This window comes from Mytilus californianus, unplaced genomic scaffold (genome assembly GCF_021869535.1).
Source record: "Mytilus californianus isolate M0D057914Y unplaced genomic scaffold, xbMytCali1.0.p SCAF_3, whole genome shotgun sequence".
NCBI lineage: Eukaryota > Metazoa > Mollusca > Bivalvia > Mytilida > Mytilidae > Mytilus > Mytilus californianus.
In genome coordinates this window covers 23,206,545-23,232,322 of record NW_026262679.1, presented here as the reverse complement: position 1 = coordinate 23,232,322, position 25,778 = coordinate 23,206,545, and the positions used below count along the sequence as shown (strand labels likewise).

The 25,778-nt window shown below is 32.5% G+C and overlaps 1 protein-coding gene and 1 long non-coding RNA gene across 29 annotated transcripts in view; both read right to left on the bottom strand.

Moving 5' to 3' along the window:
- Window positions 1-25,778, bottom strand: part of LOC127734143 (dynein axonemal assembly factor 9-like) — a 96,898-nt gene that overhangs the window by 22,815 nt on the left and 48,305 nt on the right. For all 28 annotated transcript variants that reach the window (XR_007997437.1, XR_007997436.1, XR_007997439.1 and 25 more), the window contains 6 exons: window positions 23,836-23,872; window positions 13,686-13,770; window positions 6,764-6,846; window positions 2,581-2,625; window positions 1,347-1,504; window positions 973-1,043 (listed from right to left, as the gene is read on the bottom strand). Coding sequence is in view for 13 of the 28 variants with exons in the window: in XM_052243829.1 (XP_052099789.1) it covers window positions 973-1,043; window positions 1,347-1,504; window positions 2,581-2,625; window positions 6,764-6,846; window positions 13,686-13,770; window positions 23,836-23,872 (479 nt within the window). In the remaining 15 variants the exon portion in view is untranslated. The remainder of the gene's footprint in view (window positions 1-972; window positions 1,044-1,346; window positions 1,505-2,580; window positions 2,626-6,763; window positions 6,847-13,685; window positions 13,771-23,835; window positions 23,873-25,778) is intronic.
- Window positions 19,843-22,224, bottom strand: LOC127734170 (uncharacterized). The gene is made up of 2 exons (XR_007997451.1): window positions 21,609-22,224; window positions 19,843-21,038 (listed from the first exon to the last, which is right to left on the bottom strand). It is a non-coding gene; the product is annotated as an uncharacterized LOC127734170 (long non-coding RNA).

The window sequence follows — 25,778 nt, the reverse complement described above, 5'->3', positions numbered from 1 at the left end:
TTTTGGTCTTCATGCTGTTCTGAAATATAATTGCCCTGCTTTCTTTTCTTGTGTTTGTAATATATAAATGTAACTGAAATTTGGTATATTTCTCATTCTGACTTAAAGGCGTTAGTTATATATAAACATAACTGAAGTTTGGTATTTTTCTCATACTGACTAAAACAGAGCCTAGCTATTTAAATTCATTCAACTTTACAGATACAGATCAAGCCTACAATCTAGGTATGTGTTTTTTTCTTGCAGACCAAGTCTGTCATCTAGGTATGTGTTTTGTATTTGCAGTCCAAGCCTGCCATCTAGATATGTTTTTGACTTGCAGACCAAGCCCACCCTCTAGGTATGTGCTTTATACTTGTAGACCAAGCCTGCCCTCTAGGTGTGTGTTTTGTACTCGCAGACCAAGCCTGTTCTCTAGTTTTTGTTTTGTACTTGCAGACCAAGCCTGCCATCTAGGTATGTGTTTTTTTTTTTTGCAGTCCAAGCCTGCCCTTTAGGTTTGTTTTTTGTACTTGCAGACCAAGTCTGCCCTCTAGGTATGTGTTTTGTGGTTACAAACTAAGTCTGCCCTCTGGATATGTGGTTTGTACTTGCAGACCAAGCCTGCCCTCTAGGTATGTGTTTTGTACTTGCAGACCAAGCCTGTCCTCTAAGTATGTGTTTTGTACTTGAGACTAAGTCTGCCCTCTAGATATTTGTTTTGTACTTAGTCCAAGTCTGCCCTCTAGGATATGTGTTTTGTACTTGCAGACCAAGCCTGCCATCTAGGATATGTGTTTTGTACTTGCAGACCAAGCCATTTAGGTATACATGTGGTACTTTTATTCTGGAATTGAGTTATACATTAAGCACTTCATGGACAAATGTTATATTTAGGTAGAAGTTTATAACTCTTGACCAAGCCTTCTATCTAAATATGAGTATTGCACTTCTAGCCAAAGCCTGATATTAACATATGTGTTTTGTACTTACCGACCAAGCCAAGTATTTTGGTATTTGTCCAGTTAGATTTAAAACTTCATAATCTCTGGCAATGGTTCCATCTAAAATACACAGGCATATGGTATTATATTATCAGGTAAACCATACAAATAGATATAGATTAACTGGATATGTATTGTTCAAGCAAACTCAGAAAAAGATTGTCTTTTTTTTAACTTGTAACAAAATTAAATGCTTGCAAAAATTAAAATGAAAAGTTACAACATGTTAAAGTGTATCAATACTTGGAAATATCATATCATACTCTAGTTAACTAACAAATAAGTTTTTCAACTTTGATGGGTGTGTACCTAAAAATTCATATCTGAAAGTAGATCAATACATATGTATATACACTTTCTTACCATCCTTTTGAACCTGAATGACAGAGTCTATGAACACATCAGAGTACAGCAAAGAACCTAATATTTTTGCTGGATTTCTATAACTAGGAATATCTGTCAAACTGATACTGGCTGTCTTAACTCTCAATACATGTTCTCCATCTGGTAACTGACATGATCTGTAAAGAGCCATTACACATTCATCTAGTTGTTATATAGAGCAATCATTCATGATTTGATCACAGAATTAAATAAAGCAGATTAAATCTTCAACTGTGAATTGTAAAGCTTACAATACTAATCATTTTACTAAAATCAGTAAACAAAATTTCTTTCATTTTGATATAACTGAGTGAATATTATTTTTAACAGGTGAACCCCAGTGCTCCAGAAGGATTAGATGTACCACTTGTGACACCCATCACCTTATCCATGCTTAAACCTGATAAGTAATAGTCTGTTCCAGTAGGATTAGGTGTACCACTTGTGACACCCATCACCTTATCCATGCTTAAACCTGATAAGCTATAGTCTTTTCCAGAAGGATTAGGTGTACCACTTGTGACACCCATCACCTTATCCATGCTTCAACCTGATAAGTTATATAATTATAGTCTAAATACTTCATAATCCTTTGACTGCCTCGTTGATCTCATGGTAGCGTGTTCGCCTCAATGAGGGAAGGCGTGGGTTCAAACCCCGCCATGTCAAACCCAAAGACTTTAAAATTGGTATTTGATGCTTCTCCCCTAAGCACGCGGCATTGAGGAGTAAGAGCAAAGCCTGGTCGGCTCGGAGTCAGAATAATGTGTCAGGGTAAGGTGACATGTCTTCCTGTGGACTGTTACCTTGTGAACTAGCACGTTAAAAATCCAGCTCAGTGTGTCGGTCTAATACAAAGCAGGGTAAATATTCGTATTACATTAACCTGTTCTCGTCCTGAATATGCATATTAATTTGCTGCTGGACATTAAGCAGCCATCCATCATCATTATCATAATCCTTTGCAATGGTTCCATCTAGTGGTTAAATGGTAGTCTAGTCCTAAAAACTCACAAAATTCAAAGCTGTAGAAATCAAAAAATAAACCTTTCATTATCCATTGACTTCATCAAAGAACCATGATAAAGACAGGTCTAAATGTATTTACTTTGCTTATTGCTACTTGACAGGATATAGCACTGAGTACCCAAAAGTTAATTGTAACAATAACCAAATAGTTTTCCTAAACAAAAGCCTTAATTTTACTACTTACTGTCCTGAATTATCATGAGCTTCTAATGTAAATATAATATTAGACCTGAAAATAAAAATAAATCACATTAATACATCCATAATTTAATGATGGTGTTAGCATGTTCATATATATGATACCTTCTGTTCCAATTTAAAATCAAGATATTTGTTCCATTTACTCATGTTGAAGATGTCCTACAAGAATAAATTTTCTTCAAGTATATCTTCATATTGGGTTTTACAGATGAGTGAAGTTGCATGTGACGTTTTGGAGGAGTTGTAGATGGACTAACAGAGCTGTTCTTGTGTACCTCTAAGACATTATATGAGGGGATTACACAGTCCTAGATTCTTATTCTTGCGTGCCAACATTCACCACATGCTCATTTGTTTACAAATTTAAGGTAAACATACATTATTATATAGTTTTCAGAGTGGAAACAATACTATGGATTCTTTATACTTCCTAGGGTACCAATTATCCTGGATTAAGTATGTAAAGGGAAGCAATGGATTCTTTATACTTCCTCAGGTACCAATTACCCTGGATTAAGTATGTAAAGGGAAGCAATTAATTCTTTATACTTCCTAGGATACAAATTATCCTGGATTAAGTATGTAAAGGGAAGCAATGGATTCTTTATACTTCCTAGGATACAAATTATCCTGGATTAAGTATGTAAAGGGAAGCAATGGATTCTTTATACTTCCTCAGGTACCAATTACCCTGGATTAAGTATGTAAAGGGAAGCAATTAATTCTTTATACTTCCTAGGATACAAATTATCCTGGATTAAGTATGTAAAGGGAAGCAATGGATTCTTTATACATCCTAGGTTACCAATTATCCTGGATTAAGTATGTAAAGGGAAGCAATGGATTCTTTATACTTCCTAGGATACAAATTATCCTGGATTAAGTATGTAAAGGGAAGCAATGGATTATTTATACTTCCTAGGATACAAATTATCCTGGATTAAGTATGTAAAGGGAAGCAATGGATTATTTATACTTCCTAGGATACAAATTATCCTGGATTAAGTATGTAAAGGGAAGCAATGGATTCTTTATACTTCCTCAGGTACCAATTACCCTGGATTAAGTATGTAAAGGGAAGCAATTAATTCTTTATACTTCCTAGGATACAAATTATCCTGGATTAAGTATGTAAAGGGAAGCAATGGATTATTTATACTTCCTAGGGTACCAATTATCCTGGATTAAGTATGTAAAGGGAAGCAATGGATTCTTTATACTTCCTAGGATACCAATTATCCTGTATTAAGTATGTAAAGGGAAGCAATGGATTCTTTATACTTCCTAGGGTACCAATTATCCTGGATTAAGTATGTAAAGGGAAGCAATGAATTCTTTATACTTCCTAGGGTACCGATTATCCTGGATTAAGTATGTAAAAGGAAGCAATGAATTCTTTATACTTCCTAGGGTACCAATTATCCTGGATTAAGTATGTGAAGGGAAGCAATGGATAATCTTTATACTTCCTAGGGTACCAATTATCCTGGATTAAGTATGTAAAAGGAAGCAATGAATTCTTTATACTTCCTAGGGTACCAATTACCCTGATTAAGTATGTAAAGGGAAGCAATGGATTCTTTATACTTCCTAGGGTACCAATTACCCTGGATTAAGTACGTAAAGGGAAGCAATGAATTCTTTATACTTCCTAGGGTACTAATTATCCTGGATTAAGTACGTAAAAGGAAGCAATGGATTCTTTATACTTCCTAGGGTACCAATTACCCTGGATTAAGTATGTAAAGGGAAGCAATGGATTCTTTATACTTCCTAGGGTACCAATTATCCTGGATTAAGTATGTTAAAGGAAGCAATGGATTCTTTATACTTCCTAGTGTACCAATTACCCTGGATTAAGTATGTAAAGGGAAGCAATGGATTCTTTATACTTCCTAGGGTACCAATTATCCTGGATTAAGTATGTAAAAGGAAGCAATGAATTCTTTATACTTCCTAGGGTACCAATTACCCTGATTAAGTATGTAAAGGGAAGCAATGAATTCTTTATACTTCCTAGGGTACCAATTATCCTGGATTAAGTATGTAAAGGGACGCAATGGATTCTTTATACTTCCTAGGGTACCAATTATCCTGGATTAAGTATTTAAAGGGAAGCAATGGATTCTTTATACTTCCTAAGGTACCAATTATCCTGGATTAAGTATGTAAAAGGAAGCAATGGATTCTTTATTCTTCCTAGGGTACCAGTTATCCTGGATTAAGTACATAAAAGGAAGCAATGAATTCTTTATACTTCCTAGGGTACCAATTATCCTGGATTAAGTATGTAAAAGGAAGCAATGAATTCTTTATACTTCCTAGGGTACCAGTTATCCTGGATTAAGTACGTAAAAGGAAGCAATGGATTCTTTATACTTCCTAGGGTACCAATTATCCTGGATTAAGTATGTAAAGGGAAGCAATGGATTCTTTATACTTCCTAGGGTACCAATTACCCTGATTAAGTATGTAAAAGGAAGCAATGAATTCTTTATACTTCCTAGGGTACCAGTTATCCTGGATTAAGTACGTAAAAGGAAGCAATGGATTCTTTATACTTCCTAGGGTACCAATTATCCTGGATTAAGTATGTAAAGGGAAGCAATGGATTCTTTATACTTCCTAGGTTACCAATTACCCTGATTAAGTATGTAAAAGGAAGCAATGGATTCTTTATACTTCCTAGGGTACCAATTATCCTGGATTAAGTATGTAAAGGGAAGCAATGGATTCTTTATACTTCCTAGGGTACCAATTACCCTGATTAAGTATGTAAAGGGAAGCAATGGATTCTTTATACTTCCTAGGGTAACAATTATCCTGGATTAAGTATGTAAAGGGAAGCAAAGGATTCTTTATACTTCCTAGGGTACCAATTATCCTGGACTAAGTATGTAAAGGGAAGCAATGAATTCAAGTATTCAACAAAATAAAAATCTTTAATAGGCTAATATGCAAAAGATGTTAACCACGATATATGAAGCTTCCATGAAAACACAATTTTTCCACAAACCATGAAATTGGTACCCACAAAAATATACTTATCCACAGTAGTTCATTTTTTATACCAAAAAAATTAATCATGATGAAAAATTGAATTCCTGCTCAAACGTTTAAGCAGTTTGATATATTTTATAAATATCATAACTATGGTCTTACCAATGCTAATGTAGGCTCATCCTATTACAAATGCCATTCATTTTAGAGATTGTTGAGACTTTAACCCTGTATAATTATCAGTTGTTGCCTTTTGCATTTTCCTTAATCTGTTGGGAATCATTATTGTCATTTTCGTAACTCTTTTGCAATGGAAAATTGATTAGCTTTCTAAAAATTAGTTGATCGCAGCTAATCTAAACTTCTACACAAACACATCAACTAAAAATTCTGTCAATCACCTTTTTATCAAAACAGACAATTATCACAGATTTCATCTAAAGTTTAGAGTGGAAATATCTGTATTTTGTATGTTTTAAATACATTGACCATTATGGAATATTTCACATTGTAGCAATGATACTATCAAGATAAAAATTCATTTGTTCAAATGCTCATTATTCTTATAATTGGACAGAGAAGAATAAATATGTCCTTTGACAATAGGAAGTGACATATATCATTATTACAGGCCTGCTAAGAATCAATAACAGTCTACTGTCATCAAATTATATTCCTTACTGTAAAGTTTTATATATTCACACATGACAACTTCAAATTAGTCCTTCAAACTACCAATCCAGACATTTTTTGGAGTCATTAACATCGCCAACATGATATGATTCACTTACTTTCTATTTTATTAACATATGATGGATATATACCAATATAGAGATTATAGTTTTCAAGAATACAATTTTTTATATCTTTTTATCTATCTTATACTAAATTGAAAATTCTATAAGAACATTTTCATTCCCAGTTTAAGTACATTCCCTTAGAACTAGCATAGTAGCATAAGATATACTTTTCTTGTACATTGTTTTACATACAAAAAATAATACAACAGAAAATATCTGAGAAATGGAAATAATCTGTTAAATACCCAAATTAAACAGTTAAATTGCATTTTTATTTAAGATTTTTTTCTTCAGTGACATCATCTCAGTAAAGGGAGTACAGAAAATATAAATTAGGGAACATCTCCTGACAGTTCATGTATTTACCTTCTCTGAATATATTTCTGTATCATAGGACTGCCTAACTTATGACATTCTTCACAAACAATATCAACAGCAGCAGCTCTTGCCTAACAAAAGACAAATATTATAAAAAAATCTTTTTATCATATAGCAGTTTATAATAATTTGATACATGTATTGATAACAAATGTTCTGTGATATTATAGGATGCTTTACAATGAACATTAAATTGGTCCTTGAAATAGCATATTGTTTAATTTTTGAATCCTTTAAAATCATGTTATATCCTTAATAATTAAATGAATGAGATGATGAAATCTGCCCAATCTAATGCACAAACAGAATTTTATTGTCACTGCCTTATTCAAACAAATATTTGACAGATATTTGACTCACATAATCATCTTTTTTTTGTACAAGACATCTTTTGATAAAATATCATTTAGTGTAATGATGTTTGTCATATCCAAATATTAGCTTAAAACCTCAAAAGGAGGCAGTTTTGACCTTTTTTCAATTCTTATTCAATGCAAAAGAGTTAGAACATGTAAGGGCTATTCCATTAAAATGTATGTGGGAGGGTAGGAAGGGAAGTTTAATTATTGAATGTGGGTCATGGGTCTTTTTTCAGTATGCATCTATTATCATTATGCAAAATTATCTAAAAAAGGTTCTTGGTAGGAGAGATATTTTGAAAGTCCCTTCCTACCCACCCACATACATTTTAAAGGAATAGCCCTAAGAGAAAGTTTCAAATAAATAATTTCTGAAATCGTAAAGACTAATTTGTGAAAATCAGAAGACTATTATTTGAAAGATTATAAAACTTGGTAATTTTTTTATTTTAAAGGGAAAATTCACGATTTTTTACTTATCATCTTATTATGTTCATAATACCATAAAAAACATATTCACCAAGTTTTATCTGGATATGAACACTAATAAAGAAGAAAATTAGGAATTATTAATTTTATTTATTCGAACTTCCTGACTTCTGTGACGTAGTTTAAGTCTAATTGCATGCCGGGAGTGGATTTAATCTCATGTTAAGTCTTGTTCCTTAATCATCTAATAATGCGATTTAAAGCGCATGGACGACTATTTTGCGTATCTATTAACCAACTAATAATTAAGTGAGTAAAGTGATCAGCCGTGCAACTTTTTAAATCAAAATGTACGATTTACATTTTAGGGATTTCTGATGTGATTATTGTACTAAAAGTAAATCATACAATAAAATATTTTTATGAATTTTTTTTCCAACGGATATGTTGAACAAACATTTATAACTGATAGTGTAATAAAAATGCATGTTTGTATTCTCACCTTTTACTTCAGTCAAGGATTTGTCTTACTATGCAAATCCTTGCTTCAGTCTAGCAAACATTTCCCGCAAGTACTGTGTAAATACAATGTGTATTATACTGACACTACCTGGTAAAGGTGTGGTTAAATTCACGATAATTAAAAGATTAGCATTATGTAATTTTAATCTTTTGATCTTCACTAGAGTGTTGTTTGGCCTCAAGGGTTCACCTTTTCAGGTGTGAAAAACATAAAAAAAAATGATAAAAGAGAAGTGTGCGGGTTTTGAGATAGAAAAAAAAAATATTTGGGGAGGAATATGGTGGCAAAATACCTGAATCACCGTTATATATTTTTTTAATATTTTGCGTTAGCTCAGTTTATTAAATAAATAGGTGAGTATTTTGTTGTAACATCGAAATTCTGATTTACTTTCAATTAAATAATTCTATAAATAATAAAATGCTCCACAGGGCGCAGCTTGATACGACCGCAGAGGTCGCACCCTGAACAGTTGGGGCAAGTATGGACACAACATTCAAGCTTGATACAGCTCTGAATTTGGATTGTGATTAAATATTTGACACAGCATAGGTTTCTGACACAGAATGAATTTGGTCTAAGAACTTAAAAATTTTAAATTGGACATTCACCTATTATGGTCCAATATCCAAAATCTAAATACATGGTTAGATTCAGCATATCAAAGAACCCCAAGAATTCAATTTTTGATGAAATCAAACAAAGTTTAATTTTGGACCCTTTTGATCTCAATGTGGACAAAAATGTTAACAGGGCCCAAAAATCAAAAATCTAAATACATGGTTAGATTCAGCATATCAAAGAACCCCATATATTCAATTTTTGTTGAAATCAAGCAAAGTTTAATTTTGGACCCCGATTTGGACCAACTTGAAAACTGGGCCCATAATCAAAAATCTAAATACATGTTTAGATTCAGCATATCAAAGAACCCTAAAAATTCAATTTTTGTTAAAATCAAACTAAGTTTAATTTTGGACCCTTTGGACCTTTATGTAGACCAATTTGAAAACGGAACCAAAAATTAAGAATCTAAATACACGGTTAGATTCGGCATATCAAAGAACCCCATATATTCAATTTTTGATGAAATCAAACAAAGTTAAATTTTGGACCCTTTGGACTTCAATGTGGACCAATTTAAAAACGGGGCCCAAAATCCAAAAACTTAATACACGGTTAGATTCAGCATATTACAGAACCCCATATATTCAATTTTTGTTGAAATCAAACAAAGTTTAATTTTGGACCCCGATTTGGACCAACTTGAAAACTGGGCCCATAATCAAAAATCTAAATACATGGTTAGATTCAGCATATCAAAGAACCCCATATATTCAATTTTTGTTGAAATCAAACTAAGTTTAATTTTGGACCCTTTGGACCTTTATGTAGACCAATTTGAAAACAGAACCAAAAATTAAGAATCTAAATACACGGTTAGATTCGGCATATCAAAGAACCCCAATAATTCAATTTTTGATGAAATCAAACAAAGTTAAATTTTGGACCCTTTGGACCTCAATGTGGACCAATTTAAAAACGGGGCCCAAAATCCAAAAACTTAATACACAGTTAGATTCAGCATATTAAAGAACCCCAAGAATTCAAGAATAAAACCCCATTGAAATTGATCAAGAAATAAGCAATTTATACGGAGTATCTTCTTTTGCACAATACTGTGCAATTGATTATTTCTTGCTATTGCGCAATACTGTACAATTGACAATTTCTTGCTATTGTGCAATATTGTGCTATTGGATATTTCTTGCTATTGCGCAATACTGTGCAATTGAAGATTTCTTGCTATTGCGCAATACTGTGCAATTGAAGATTTCTTGCTATTGTGCAATACTGTGCAATTGAAAATTTCTTGCTATTGCACAATACTTATTATATAATAATTTACACATCCTGTTTGGTGTGTATCTCCTACCATATCATTATTATTTGCTTTTAAATATAAATCAGAAATAACCAACTTAAAATTTTAAATTTTAAAAGAAAAAAAAAGGAAAAAAAAGAAAAAAAAAAAGAAAAAAAAAAATCCCCCCCCCCCCAAATTTTTTGAACCCCCTTATGATTCATCACCCCCAAACTCAATCTCAGCCTTCCCTTTGTGGTATGGTACCTTGCAGTACAATTTCAGAGAGATCCATACACTTGAACACAAGTTATTGTCTGGAAACTAGAAAAATGCTTATTTTTGGCCCCTTTTTGGCCCCCAATTCCTAAACGTTTCGGGCAATTACCCCCAAACTCAATTCCAGCTTTCCCTTTGTGATATGGAACCTTGTAGTACAATTTCAGAAATATCCAAACACTTACACACAAGTTATTGTCATGAAACTAGAAAAATGCTTGTTTTTTGCCCCTTTTTTGGCCCCTAATTCCTAACATTTTGAGGCAATTACCCCCAAAATCAATTACAGCCTTCCCTTTGTGATATGGAACCTTGTGGTACAATGTCAGAGAGATCCATACACTTACACACAAGTTATTGTCTGGAAGTTACAAAAATGCTTATTTTTGGCCCCTAATTCCTTAACTGTTGGTACCATAACCCCCAAAATCAATCCCAACCTTCCTTTCGTGGTATTGAACCTTATGGTAAAATTTCATGGAGATCCATTCACTTAAACTAAAGTTAGAGTGCGAAAACCAATGTGTCTTCGGACGACATCGACGACGACGACGACGCCAACGTCATACCAATATACGACCAAAAAATTTTTAATTTTTGCGGTAGTATAAAAATGGCCAACGAAAACGAGCTTTTAAACCAAAAACTGTACTATTTTAAATTATCATCGGTAACCTTGAATATTTAAATGTGCAGAGAAAATTATATCAGTTACATTAATATAGTTTGGTCCGTCCAAAGCGATTTACATTTACCTTATCGGGAATGCCCTTATTAAAATATTTTAAATCTGACAACGTATAAATACTTTAGCTATTTGGCCAACGATGTTTAAAAAAAATTAACAGAATCAATCTAACGTCAACATTCCTTTTCTGAATGGAGACAGACCGGCGGAATAAATTTTCAATGTGCTTTATATCTTGTACCTTTGCAAGACTTATCATTCATTCATAAACCCACTCTAAATCAGAGACATATATACACATATATATGTCTGTCTAAAATGACAAGAATACTCCTAAAGCGGACAAGCAGTATATTCTTTAAATTTCTGTGATTTAATACCAAGAAAGAAAAAAATCCCGAAATTAATTTGATACTCAATATTTTTCCTGGAAAATATTCACATACTCATTTGATCTGAAAATAAGATAAGAATTTGGTATACAGAACATGCAGAAGTGTGAATGTCATAACACCTTGTTATATCAGAAACCATTATAAATGTGAACTTGTATACGTAAGACCTCATGGGACGTCACCTAACCACATACAGGTAATATACAAGTAGCTCTGTTATACCTTAATCACTACCGATACAGAATGTACCAATGCAAAGAAAATTCTGATGTTTGTGAAGCATGACCATTCATGATATTAGAGGAGTCATAGGTGGGGGATGTCTGGAACGATTTAAATTCTGACTAGATTTTTTCTCTCAATTCAAATAACTGAACTAAAAAAAAAAAGAAAACTACGTCCAAGAACAGAATTCTTCTTGTAAATTCATAAATACAATGTTCTTATTTTGTAACTTTCGATAGATTTTTGATTTGAACTTTGACTTTTTAACTAATTCCTATTTAAAATTTCTTGTTTTAAAAACGACAGACCATAGTTATTTAAAAAAAATAATTACATTTTCCGTATCAAGTTAGTTAGGAAAGGTTGCAAAACCATGTCCATTATAATCATTTTTGTGACCCGGTTAACTGTTTATGCTTTCCTTGTCAAATAAAACAACCGTACGTTTGACAAGATATCGACACTCAATTACGACTACGTTAGGTTACTGCTGGTTTTGGTCCTTTGTGGTTTATAGATATCAAGTGGTTTCGTAAACCGGGAAGATGACAAAATGGCCGCATGCAGAGAATTGATACTCTCAATTTAAAATCGATGGTGATCTCTTATCTAGCAGAATAAAACTTTAATATTTATGAATTTGTGCTTTTTTATACATAATGAACATAATATCAATTTTTCACTTTTTTGCGAAGTTTCCCTTTAAAAGGTGTCAAAAAGGGGGCCTTACCATACCTTCTCTTTTGTATTACAACCATCTTTTAACAGTGAAATTATCAGAAAGTTGTTCTAGTATTGATGGATGAGAAGATTTCCTCAGCTAATATGTTGATTTATTAGGGTGACTACAGGCCTATTACTCTAATAAATCAACAGGTTGGTATAAAATTTAGACATGTACAAAAACTAATAATGTATGGTAAACTAAAGGTTCCGAAAAGCCTGCATCACAAACTTGACATCTATGCACAATACTGACAAATGTAAAGGGAAGCATAATAAAATCAATTTCTTGATAATAAGAAGGCTGAGTTATTTATTGCCTATATCTAAAGTTTTATAGTCATAATATTATAAATTATAATTTTCAGCTAAATGGAAATATATAAATAATATGTAAAACAAGAATTGGTTCATTAAAATGTCTCAACTCTAAAATATTTTAATTATCTTATTATACTGGCTGTATAATAATGTACTTACTAAATGTGAACTAAGAGTTTTAACATAAACTTGTATTGCCTGTATATCTGTGTACTTACTAAATGTGAACTAAGAGTTTGAACATAAACTTATATTGCTTGTATATCTGTGTACTTACTAAATGTGAACTGAGAGTTTGAACATAAAACTTATATTGCCTGTATATCTGTGTACTTACTAAATGTGAACTAAGAGTTTTAACATAAACTTATATTGCCTGTATATCTGTGTACTTACTAAATGTGAACTAAAGAGTTTTAACATAAACTTATATTGCCTGCATATCTGTGTACTTACTAAATGTGAACTAAGAGTTTTAACATAAACTTATATTGCCTGTATATCTGTGTACTTACTAAATGTGAACTAAGAGTTTTAACATAAACTTGTATTGCCTGTATATCTGTGTACTTACTAAATGTGAACTAAGAGTTTTAACATAAACTTATTTTGCCTGTATATCTGTGTACTTACTAAATGTGAACTAAGAGTTTGAACATAAACTTGTATTGCTTGTATATCTGTGTACTTACTAAATGTGAACTAAGAGTTTTAACATAAACTTGTATTGCCTGTATATCTGTGTACTTACTAAATGTGAACTGAGAGTTTGAACATAAACTTATATTGCCTGTATATCTGCATACTTACTAAATGTGAACTGAGAGTTTGAACATAAACTTGTATTGCCTGTATATCTGTGTACTTACTAAATGTGAACTGAGAGTTTGAACATAAACTTGTATTGCCTGTATATCTGTGTACTTACTAAATGTGAACTGAGAGTTTTAACATAAACTTATATTGCCTGTATATCTGTGTACTTACTAAATCTGAACTAAGAGTTTTAACATAAACTTATATTGCCTGTATATCTGTGTACTTACTAAATGTGAACTAAGAGTTTAACATAAACTTGTATTGCCTGTATATCTGTGTACTTACTAAATGTGAACTAAGAGTTTTAACATAAACTTGTATTGCCTGTATCACAGCATCAATCATAATTCCATAGACTTGAACTAACATCCTGGAAATAAAATATTATTGTTTTGTAACCAGCAATAATCTAAGTTATGGCCCGAGAACACAGTTATTTCGTAGTGCATTTCTTTTAGACAATAAATGAAAATTCAAAATAACACACCTGCGCTTTCTCAACAATATTTTTACAGTGTGATGTACTACTTTTGGGACAAATTATGTCAAAATTATAACTTCATTAGCTCTAACTCAAAATATATATATATATATATGTCTTGAAGTCTTTTGACATCTTCCGAAATACTAATTCTTTACCTTTTTCAGCTACACCAAATCACCACTTTACTTTAAAATTCATGACCGTGCAATTTGAGGCATAAAACATGAAGAAACAAGCATTCTGGAGTATTGAATGGCAATACATAGTCCTCTACCGGTTAAAAATTCATTGTACTGGAACAAAATGCTAACTTGATCTATTACTTGTCATGGTGTAATCTATATAACAAATATCAAGTCAATATCTTCAAGCATGACGAAAAAAAGTGATGAAAACTGGACCATAACTCTGTACAAAATCATCAGACCAGAACAAAATTCGAACTTGATCTGTAACTTGTCATGTTTGAAGACTATATACCAATTATCAAATCAATATCTTCAAACATGACAAAAAAAAGTGAGGAAAACTGATTATTTGAATTAATTTTCTAAGTCCAAGGACCATTACTCTGCACAAAATTAAAGAACCTTAGTGAGCGCGCTCACATACCCCACGTCCCCACATTGTCACTGGAGAAATAAAATAACTGTAAGAAAAAAAAATTGTATAAGAAAAAAAAAATTGAATCATAATTTCCTGTCGATATGCACATCTACATAGTATGTCCTTATTATCTACAAAGTTTCATGAAATTCTGTTGTGTGGTTTCAGAGGAGTTGCGATGACAAACTGTTGCAGAGGTATATTGAAGCAAATAAGTTCAAAGGGGCGTAACTCCTAGAAAAAAAATTGAATCATAATTTCCTGTCGATATGCACATCTACCTAGTATGTCCTTATTATCTACAAAGTTTCATGAAATTCTATTGTGTGGTTTCAGAGGAGTTATGATGACAAACTGTTGCAGAGGTATATTGAAGCAAATATGTTCAAAGGGGCGTAACTCCTAGAAAAAAAATTGAATCGTAATTTCCTGTGGATATGCACATCTACGTAGTATGTCCTTATTATCTAAAAAGGTTTCGTGAAATTCTGTTGTGTGGTTGAGAGGAGTTGCGATGACAAGAAACAGGACTGACGGACTGACGGACGGACAGACAGACAGACAGACGGACGGACGGGTCAAAAACATTATACCCTCCGCAACTCGTTGCGTGGGGTATAATTATTAGACCGGAACAAAATTCGAACTTGATCTGTAACTGAATTGTCATGATAAAACTATATATTAATCATCAAATCAATATCTTCAAGCATGACAAAAAAAGTGCGGAAAACTGATTATTTGAGTGAATTTTCTAAGTTCAAGGACCATAACTCTACACAAAATTGTCAGACCGGAAAAAATTCGACTTGATCTGTAACTTGTCATGATAAAAAAATACACCAAATATCAAATCAATATCTTCAAGCACAAAGAAAAAAAGTGTGGAAAACTGATTTGCCGGACTGAAGGATGGACGGACGGACAGACAGACAGACAGAGTGCAAACCTAAAGTCCCCTTCGACTTTGTCGGTAGGGGCCTAATAAATTTGGAAGGGGTATGAAAAAAAATTGCAAGTGATACACTGTCCCCACTAGGGACTATATTTGAAATGAACGAAAATTAAAGGATGATAACTGTGTTCCCGGACCAAAATATAGTCTCAGATTTTACATAATATGATATGACTTACTTAAAATATCTAAAATTACCTATATTGTGTTTTCTCTTCCATTTTCTGTTATCCTTAGCCTTATATAGTTGTTTCATACTGTACGTGTATGGTCCATTCATGAACAGATAAGAGAGTCTTATATGATTTGCATGCCTAAAAATACTTGAATGTAATTGGTCTGCTAGAATTTTTTTTCCTTGGTTGACACTTCAATTCACCATGTTGCCGATACTACTGTGTAACCTAGGTTACTGACTCACAAACTTTACATTTAGTTAACGGGCCCAGTTTACACATCATTATCCTCAAAAAAATGTGTTTAACTCTGTATCATTTTAAAGAAATTTTTGGAAGAATGTTGAAATTAAGAAGAAAGATTAAAGAAAATTGCCCATTTTGATATTGGTAGGGACTTATCTTGCTATTTTTTGTATTTTTTTGTGGTTTGTCATTTGTCTTTTTGTTTCAATATTAGCCATGGTTCTTTTTTCTTTGTCCTATGTTTTATTTATTGCTACATTGATATCATTCCTCTATTTTGCTAAAAAGTTCACAGGAAAATCTAACCAAAAAACAATGTCAACTTAAGAAAGCTGTTTCAGTCAATTATCTAAGGAATCTTGCAAACATGAACATGGTTTAAATTAAATCAATACTGAACTGACCATTTGCAAGAAAAATTGGTTAACACTTGTGTAAATTTGGGTGTAATTGGATTTGATACAGGCATGTGTCAAAACTCATTTGAGCATTTATGGTTATCCTATTTATCAGGTTAACTGTAAGAAGACATTAGAATTATGCATATGCACATCAACTGTTATTAACCTTAATATACTGATTGATAGATCCCAGACTTTTGTCACAACTAAAGTAATCTATAACACGGCAAATTATATCAGACATGCAAGCCACTTATTCATTCCTTTTTGGAAAATCCCTGTAAGAGCATGACTTAAAAAATCAAAGCGTGAAAGCGCTGTAAAGGCAGTTAATTACAGGTTGTGTGTATTTTTAGTCCAGTTATATCATTATCTTGCATAGTACAGTGTACTTATCAGAGGTGGCTTTCAGTATTTAAGATTTAGAGTTCTCTAATGATATTGAACAAGTTATATGAATGTCATATTCTGAGCACTATATGAAGGTGATTGTTCTCGCTTGTTTATGAACTAGTGCATTATGTCCAGTTTGTACCTTTTTTTATCTATGTTTATAGTCAAATTAGTTATCAAAGGTACCAGGATTATAATTTAATACGCCAGACGCGCGTTTCGTCTACATAAGACTCATCAGTGACGCTCAGATCAAAATAGTTATAAAGCCAAACAAGTACAAAGTTGAAGAGCATTGAAGACCCAAAATTCCAAAAAGTTGTGCCAAATACGGCTAAGGTAATCTATTCCTTGGATAAGAAAATCCTTAGTTTTTCGAAAAATTCAAAGTTTTGTAACAGGAAGTTTATAAAAATGACCATATTATTGATATTCAAATACTGTTTAAAATAGTTAGGCATTTTCTTTTTAGTAATAAGTAAATGTTATCAACTGTATTTTATTCAACTCTGCAAATGTGGTTTGTTACTGTTAAGTATGGATGATAGTTGTTTCATTGGCAATCATAACACATCTCCTCATTTATATAATGATCTATATTCAACGACCTCAGGTACAAAAAAAATGTATGTAACTTAACTATGATGGGAAACCTTTGACTTCTTTTATATAAACTTTTGATTTGGTACCATAGAACTATGTAGAACAAATGTACATTGCAACATGTCAACTCTTTCAATGACAATACTTTTTTAAGAAACTATAACTCCAAGCAAAATTATATTTCCAAGTTTGAAGTAATTTATGAATGAAAAAAGAAGTTCTTAATTAAGAAATAAACTGATTCGCTGAGCACAGCTGGATACACCCCGCAGAGGTCCAACCCTGAACAGTTGGGGCAAAAATGGACACAATATTCAAGCTTGATACAGGTCTGAATTTGGATTGTAATTAAATATTTGACATATTATAGTTTCTGAATAAATGTAGTCAAAGAACTTGAAATCGGTTATATGAATTGAATTTATATTCAATTAAAGATTTCTTGCTGTTGTGCAATACACTGTGCTGTTGCGCAATACTTAATAAATCTGTTGCCAGACTATAAACAAATAAAGTTCAATTTCTTCTCAATGTCATATTTGAAATTGATGAAAATCTATAGGGAGATTACATCAATAGCTATAAATAATTCACCAAAGTTTCATGCGAACTGCTTAAAGCATTTTTGAGTTTTTGTCCAACAAGAGTGCACACGCTGAAATGTCTCGCCTTCTTTACTAATCACTGATATTATGTTGATAGTCCTTAATATAAAGCTTTATTACAACTGTCACATAAACTTAACATTAACCAAGGAAACTAAACATTGACCAATGAACCATGAAAATGAGGTCAAGGTCAGATGAACCATGCCAGGCAGGCATGTACAGCCAACAATTCTTCCATACAACAAATATAGTTGACCTATTGCTTATAGTTTAAGAAAAACAGACCAAAACACAAAAACTTAACACTGAGCAATGAACTGTGAAAATGAGGTCAAGGTCAAATAAAACCTGCACGACTGACATATAGATCATAAAATATTTCCATACACCAAATATAGTTGACCTATTGCATATAGTATTAGAAAAAAAGACCAAAACTCAAAATCTTAACTTTGACCACTGAACCATGAAAATGAGGTCAAGGTCAAATGAGACCTGCCAGCTAGACATGTACACCTTACAATCATTCCATACACCAAATATAGTAGACCTATTGCATACAGTATAAGAAAAACAGACCAAAACACAAAAACTTAACTATAACCACTGAACCATGAAAATGAGGTCAAGGTCAGATGACACCTGCCAGTTGGACATGTATGCCTTACAGTCCTTCCATACACCGAATATACTTGACCTATTGCTTATAGTATCTGAGATATGGACTTGACCACCAAAACTTAACCTTGTTCACTGATCCATGAAATGAGGTCGAGGTCAAGTGAAAACTGTCTGACGGGCATGAGGACCTTGCAAGGTACGCACATACCAAATATAGTTATCCTACTACTTATAATAAGAGAGGATTTAACATTACAAAAAATGTTAACTCTTCTTTCAAGTAGTCACTGAACCATGAAAATGAGGTCAAGGACATTGGACATGTGGCTGACGGAAACTTCGTAACATGAGGCATCCATATACAAAGTATGAAGCATCCAGGTCTTCCACCTTCTAAAAAATAAAGCTTTTAAGAAGTTAGCTAACGCCGCCGCCACATCACTATCCCCATGTCGAGCTTTCTGCAACAAAAGTCGCAGGCTCGACAAAAACTGGAAAATCCCCCCTCTTTTAATGAATAAAACCCAATAACTCAGAAATGTAAAATCTAAAATTTATAAAATTCTAAAGGGAGCTTACGGATTGACAATTTAGTCTTAGATGCAAGATTTTTTTATCAGTTGTTAGTGGCTTTGAACTAGCTGTCAGTAACTTTGAGTACTCTTAGATCTGTACTTAGTGTCTTTTTGTTGTTTGGATGTACAACTACCCAACCACGTCCACTTGTATTTGTATTTATCCATCTGAAAAGTTAAGCCTCTTTCAACTGATTTTTATAGTTCGTTCTTATATTGTACTGTTACACCACTGTCCCAGGTTAGGGGGAGGGTTGGCGCGCCTTCAAACTAGTTTAACCCCGACACATTCTGTATGTACATGTATGTGCCTGTCCCAAGTCAGGAGCCTTGTTTAAATTGTTTTACATTGTCATTTCGGGGCCTTTTATAGCTGACTGTGCGGTATGGGCTTTGTTCATTGTTGAAGGCCGTACTGTGACCTATAGCTGTTAATTTCTGTCATATTTGGTCTCTTGTGGAGAGTTGTCTCATTGGCAATCATACCACATCTTCTTTTTTTATATTTACATCAACAGATATAAACAATTCACCAAAGTCAAGGTGAGACAACAAAACTTAGTGGGAAGATCTCTGAAATGTTTTACACGGTACAATTTTTTCTCATTGTTGGAGATTGTACGGTGACAGTAACACCTGTAACTGCTTAAACCCATTTCTTATGCACTTTAGTTCGATAAACTCACTGAATATCATACCACATCTCCATTATTTTCATATGCATTACAATTTACATGTGCATGTAATTATAAATATATATATATCAGAACAAAATTCATTGCGTCACTTTTATTTATGCATCCTTTGGCACAATACAAGTTCTAAAATTACACAACATCATGAACATAGTACAACTAAATGTTATTTCAGATGAAAGTTTTGTTTCAGTTCCATTCATAGGATTTATTAGAATTTTGTATGTTTTGCCAAGTCCAATAATTCGCTCTATGTGCACATGTTAATTGAAGACTTTTCTATCCTGTATAAGAGTTTTGGAACTAATTCTGTTTCTTTTTTTTAAAAAAGTTAGCAAACAAATCTTGCACATTTAAACCTTTGTCTGCCATCACACGGTCACCTGGATCACATAATTGAACTATTCTACATCTTTCAACTATTTCATAGTCACTGGTAGAACCAACATATGCATTAGAGACATAGTTGACTAAACCAACAGGTGTCGAACATACAAGTATTTTCAGTGTTTCTGTTTTTATATGATGAAAAAGTTGCCTGAGCTCTAGGAGCTTTAGGTTTTATCACGGGATATTCTGTGCTGTCAATAATAATCCAAGTCGTAGGAAACTTTAATTTGAAGTTGGATGGTGAAAAATACCTGACTAAACCACTAGATGGCCAAGTGTTAGCCTCACACCACTGTTTAGACATAAAAACAATCCATGTATACACAATATTCTTAACACTAGATTCAATCTAGAATCTAGAAAGTTCAAAATTGGTTGTATAATGCCTCAATTTCATCAAAGTCATAAAAAAACTGATTTTCAACTGACACCCTATCAATTTGAAAATATATGTATCTCAAACAATGTGCTGCTGGACCAAGTGTGGTCAAAACAAATAAAAATTTAGTATACAACTCTAAACCGGTATAAAAATGCATGGCTGTGTCACGTGTCTTCATTTCAAAATTCTCTGCTGAAAACATAGGCATTGATGGTGTTTGAATAATTCCATCTGTGAAGCTCAACATTAGCTCGGCAGTTGGTGGTGGCCTGGACAGTCATAAATCCTTTCTGCAGTATGAATGACTTCTTCAGGAAAACCAACTTTACAATCAAAACTTTCCTCTAGATTTCTACTACAATATTCATCAAGTTTAGTTCTTTTGTTTTCACAGGAAACTGCCCTGATTTTTCTTTTTGCGGACGATTCAGTCTCTTGCTTGGTCCAGGAAAATAGGCTGGGAATGGCAGTAGACTTAAGTCTCTGAATGGTGGGTTTGCGCCCTGAAAAAGGTTATAAAACATTAGTTTTTTGATAATTAAATGAACTTCCATTAGCAATGTATACTTTGTATTACCTGGTGAAATATTAACTAGATTTATTCATTACAATCTGGATAAAACTGTGTTTGCCTGATTCAATGTATGTTATGTAAATCCAAAGGACAAACAATGAGAGACTTATGCAACAAACGTACATTGTTTGTACCTAAATAACTATAATATAGATGAGAGCATGTCATTGTTTTGTTCCTGTTAACATTGTCATTGATATTTTTCAAGAAAGTCTATGAGGCATAGCTTATGCATTCCTGTCATTACTACATTAGCATAATTACTGCTAAAATAATTCTCAGTATGATATACCTCTTGTAAGAAATCATTATAATTGTAGCAATCACCAAAAAATCTCAAACAGATCACATTGAATCGTAATCCAAAAAATTATGACGTCTTGAATTAACCACCCCCTTTTATTCTAAAACGATAATTGCGGTTGTAAACAGACTTTGGTTTATTCGCATGGCTATTACATATATAACTATATATTTCAAAAAGAAAATAGAGTTTTACCATGAATAGTTTCCTGCACGTAGTCTTTTTCAGTAAAATGTGCCTTGCAAACAACAGCTGATTGAGATGGACTCCACGATTTCATCGTGTTCTCGTCCAATCTGCGTATGGGCCATGGCGTTGATCCAACTTTTCCTTCTTTTTAAGTCATTTGGAAATGCATGTCCTCCTCTTAAATGACATCCAGGTACACAACAACGAGTACTTGGCATCGTTAATTAAAAATGTAACTGAAATAGTTGCACAGTGCAGAAACCGGAAGTTGCGGAACAGGATCGGCTACCACGGCGCCATCTATTCAGGAACGATAATTTGCTACTTTATATAACTGCGAAATAACAATAACGTTATACGGGTTCACGTGCATAAACAGAAATGCGCTTTAAATTGTATAATATAATTCATGTTCAGTCGACCTTTAATTATTATATCAACGACTGAAATGATTTATAAACATATCGATTGCAGATAACACTCGAAATTAACCCGAGCTCTTTCCACACGGAATTCAAATAATTCTAGTTTGTCAATCGGTTGACTGCTTATAATGCAAAATACAAATATATCAAAAGTTTTTAAAACTAACAAAACACAATGATCGTTTCTCTATTTCCCAATGTAAATGAAATGAAACAAAAAACATTTTATATCACAATAAGAAGAGGAGAGAATTCAACAGTTCCGGATCTACTTGGAGCCTAACGACCCCCCACGTAGATTAGTTGGGTATCGCGGAAGGAAGGATTAACCCGGCAACTAGAAAGGCATTAAAGCACTGCCTTTAAAAACAAATAAATCTTGCAAATATGCATAGCCAATCTGAACTTTAAGGAAAACCTGAGCCTAACCATTTTTCATTTCAATTTTTACCACTAAAACAAGAAAGTCTTATAATCTTCATATATTAATTTTTCTCAATCGGCTTTTACACTTTATCAAGAATAATTAAACACCACCATTCTATTTTGATATTATAAATTACTATAAATATATAGTAATATTTTGAATACAAATTTGAAACTTTATTCTAATTCATGAGGTAACTGCATATATATATATGGTTTTCTTATTTTTCTATATTTCTTATAAGGGATTGGAAATTCTAGAGCTTTGTTTCATTTAACTTCTTTATATAAAGTTAAGCCATAAACAGAGATTCATAATAGTAAGGATACAATAGGAGGGGAACAGTTCTAAAAGACAAACCATTTGACTGTAAACTTCATCTCCAAAACAAAAAATGACTAATGGGTTTAATAGTTTCTTTGCATATCCAATCGGTGTAAAATTTGTAAAGTTTATTACTGGATAAGGACTATGGTAGATACAGAATGTCTCAGATTTATCTAAAGACCATTCTAATACACAAGAAAACATAAGAACAGAATAATTGAAGTTAAAGATTTACTGAATGCAAATATAGTAATATATTTGTACAGTTTCTTGTGTTATTTAAAAAGCAACACACATTGGTAACCAGGTTGTTTAATAAAAGTAAGAAGATCTGGTATGATTGCCAATGAGACAACTATCCACCAGAGACCAAAGAACGAGGATGTATGTTCAGACACAAGTTCATCAACAATCTTTTTTTTCAGTTAAAATATGTAATTGTCAAATATTGGCAGAACTGCTGGTGCCTTGCTAGTTGGTACAAACACAAATTGTTTTCCCAGAATATTCAATTGTTTTTCCTGTCTGGTCATGAATTTTTATCTAATGTCAATTGCATATCACATTACATTGAATAAGCCATACATTTATAATATGCTAAACAAATCAAATAAGCCTTTCATTCATCATATGTAATATATAAACTTAGAAATAAGCCATGAATTTATAATATAATATGGCACAATTATGTAAATACTTTTATAAACTGTCAAATAGTTCTGACTAAAAAAGGACATTGGACATAAAAATCTATAAAGGGCATTAACCTATGTTGAAATATAACTTTGTTCATGGACATGGTGATATGTTTCTATGATCTTTGGTAATTAGCTGTCTACATGGAAGTCACAAAACATCTAGTATAGGCATTAAAATTACAAAATCTCAATTTTAAAATTCAAAATTGATTCAGTATGGAGGAAAATTAGGAATACATACAATCATAAAAGTTGTATAAGCATAACATTAATCAATGCTCACCAGGGAAATATCACATAGTATCTATAGTAAAATGAAATGGAACAAAATATGGTAACAGTAAAGGGATCATTACCTTGTCTCTTCATCTTCAGATGGTGCGCCTGATTTGTCTGAAATAAAAACTCAAAAGTCAGACAATAGATTTAATAATTTGACAAAGAAATGATTTATTTACATCAACCCTAAATAGAAATACAGGATTGAATACAGACAGATTTACATGATTAACTACAATGTTATAAGGCATGACAGTAGTCAATATTGATTCTGTGTTTTGTTTTATATCCACTGTCATCTTACGCTTGTAAATTAACCCACGTTAATTATGTCACCTTATGTTATTTTTCTACGGAGTTCCTCTGCCATCTTCCAGTTGTAAATTAACAGAGTACCCCCATTCAAATCATTTTCTTCACTGTTGTTATAAGATTCTACTATAAATCAATTTTTTAAATATAAAAAACAGCAGAACAAAAGGACCTCCCATCATGCATCTTGCTATGAAAATATTGCTGTTAGAGGTCAATCTTAAAGTCCTGATAATGAGTGCAAGTAGTTTTTTATGTCTGGGCCTTTTATAGCTGACTATACAATATGGGTTTTTCTCATTGTTGAAGGCTGTATGGTTGTCTATAATTACTTACATCCACATCATTTTAACTTTGGTGGATAGTTGTCTCATTGGCAATCATACCAATCTCCTTATTTTTATAGTACCACCATTTTAACCACAGTTGGGTAATTCCTTCAAATGACACATGACTGCAACTTCACGATAACCGTAAACTACCTTAAAACAAGAAAGGAAAAGCAAATGACCAGACCAATGTATGGACATACTAACAAACAGACACACAGACCAGAAATATAAATAAAGCCTCCTTCTATCTTAGACAGTTCATAAGAAAATACAGAATCATTAACTATTGAATCAGGATGTAATTTTTATCTTTTATGCATAATTATTTTGTTCTGTGTGCAGAGGTCAAGATTACTTTTCTATATTTTTATCCCTAATAGCCATATTCAGTTTCGGATTGACAAGTAGCAATTTATTCATGACACCCATCAAATAACCATTCCTGTAATTTTTTGTATCACTCAGCCTTGGGCTGTAGAAGATGACAAGTAATTGTATAATTTTCCATACTCAAATATCACTATTGTAACAAATCAGTCAATACTCCTTAAGAATATACTAAATCTGCACAATAAGAATACTAAATATTGTACAACATCTGAAGCCATTAGTGGAACTAAATACTTCAGGATATTATTATTAAAGGGAAAAATTAAATAAATTGAGTGATAATAATGTAATCAATACATGGTCAGGCAATGTAAGGTTATTGTATTTCATGTCTTCAGCCTTCACTCAAATGTACAATATCTCATTTATAAGGTTACAATACAAAAGAAATAAATCAACACTTCACAGTATTCATAATATGTGAATTTTGTCAAGATATCATTAAGGATTTATGACACATCTTGATTTGGCTTATATATAAGTGATGTCATCAGGGAGAATGGTTATATTTTAACCAAACTAGAGGCTCTAAAGAGCTGGTGGCACTCACCTAGGTCTATGTGCATCTTCAACATTGTACACTACTGTTTACAGTTTCTCTCTATCTTATTTAGTTCTAGCCCAAAACAGAAAAGAGGGTAAACAAAATCATCATTTAAGGGCAATCACTCCTATCTAATAACTTTTTTGGCAGAATTTGATCTGATTGTAGATCTTGTTTTGCTGATCACTTTTGTAAATTAAAAGTTTCTATCTATCTTTTATAGTTTTCAAGATAATAGGCAAAAACACCAAAAATTTGGCCAAAATCGTCATTAAAAGGGCAATAATTTCAATAACCAGTCGACTGAAGAATTTGGCTATTAGACTTATTTGTAGACCTTGTCTTGCTGATCACTTATGCTGTTTAAAATTTCTATTTATCTATTGTAGTTTATAAGATTTTTAGGCAAAAATGCAAAAAAAAAATGGTAAACATTGCCATT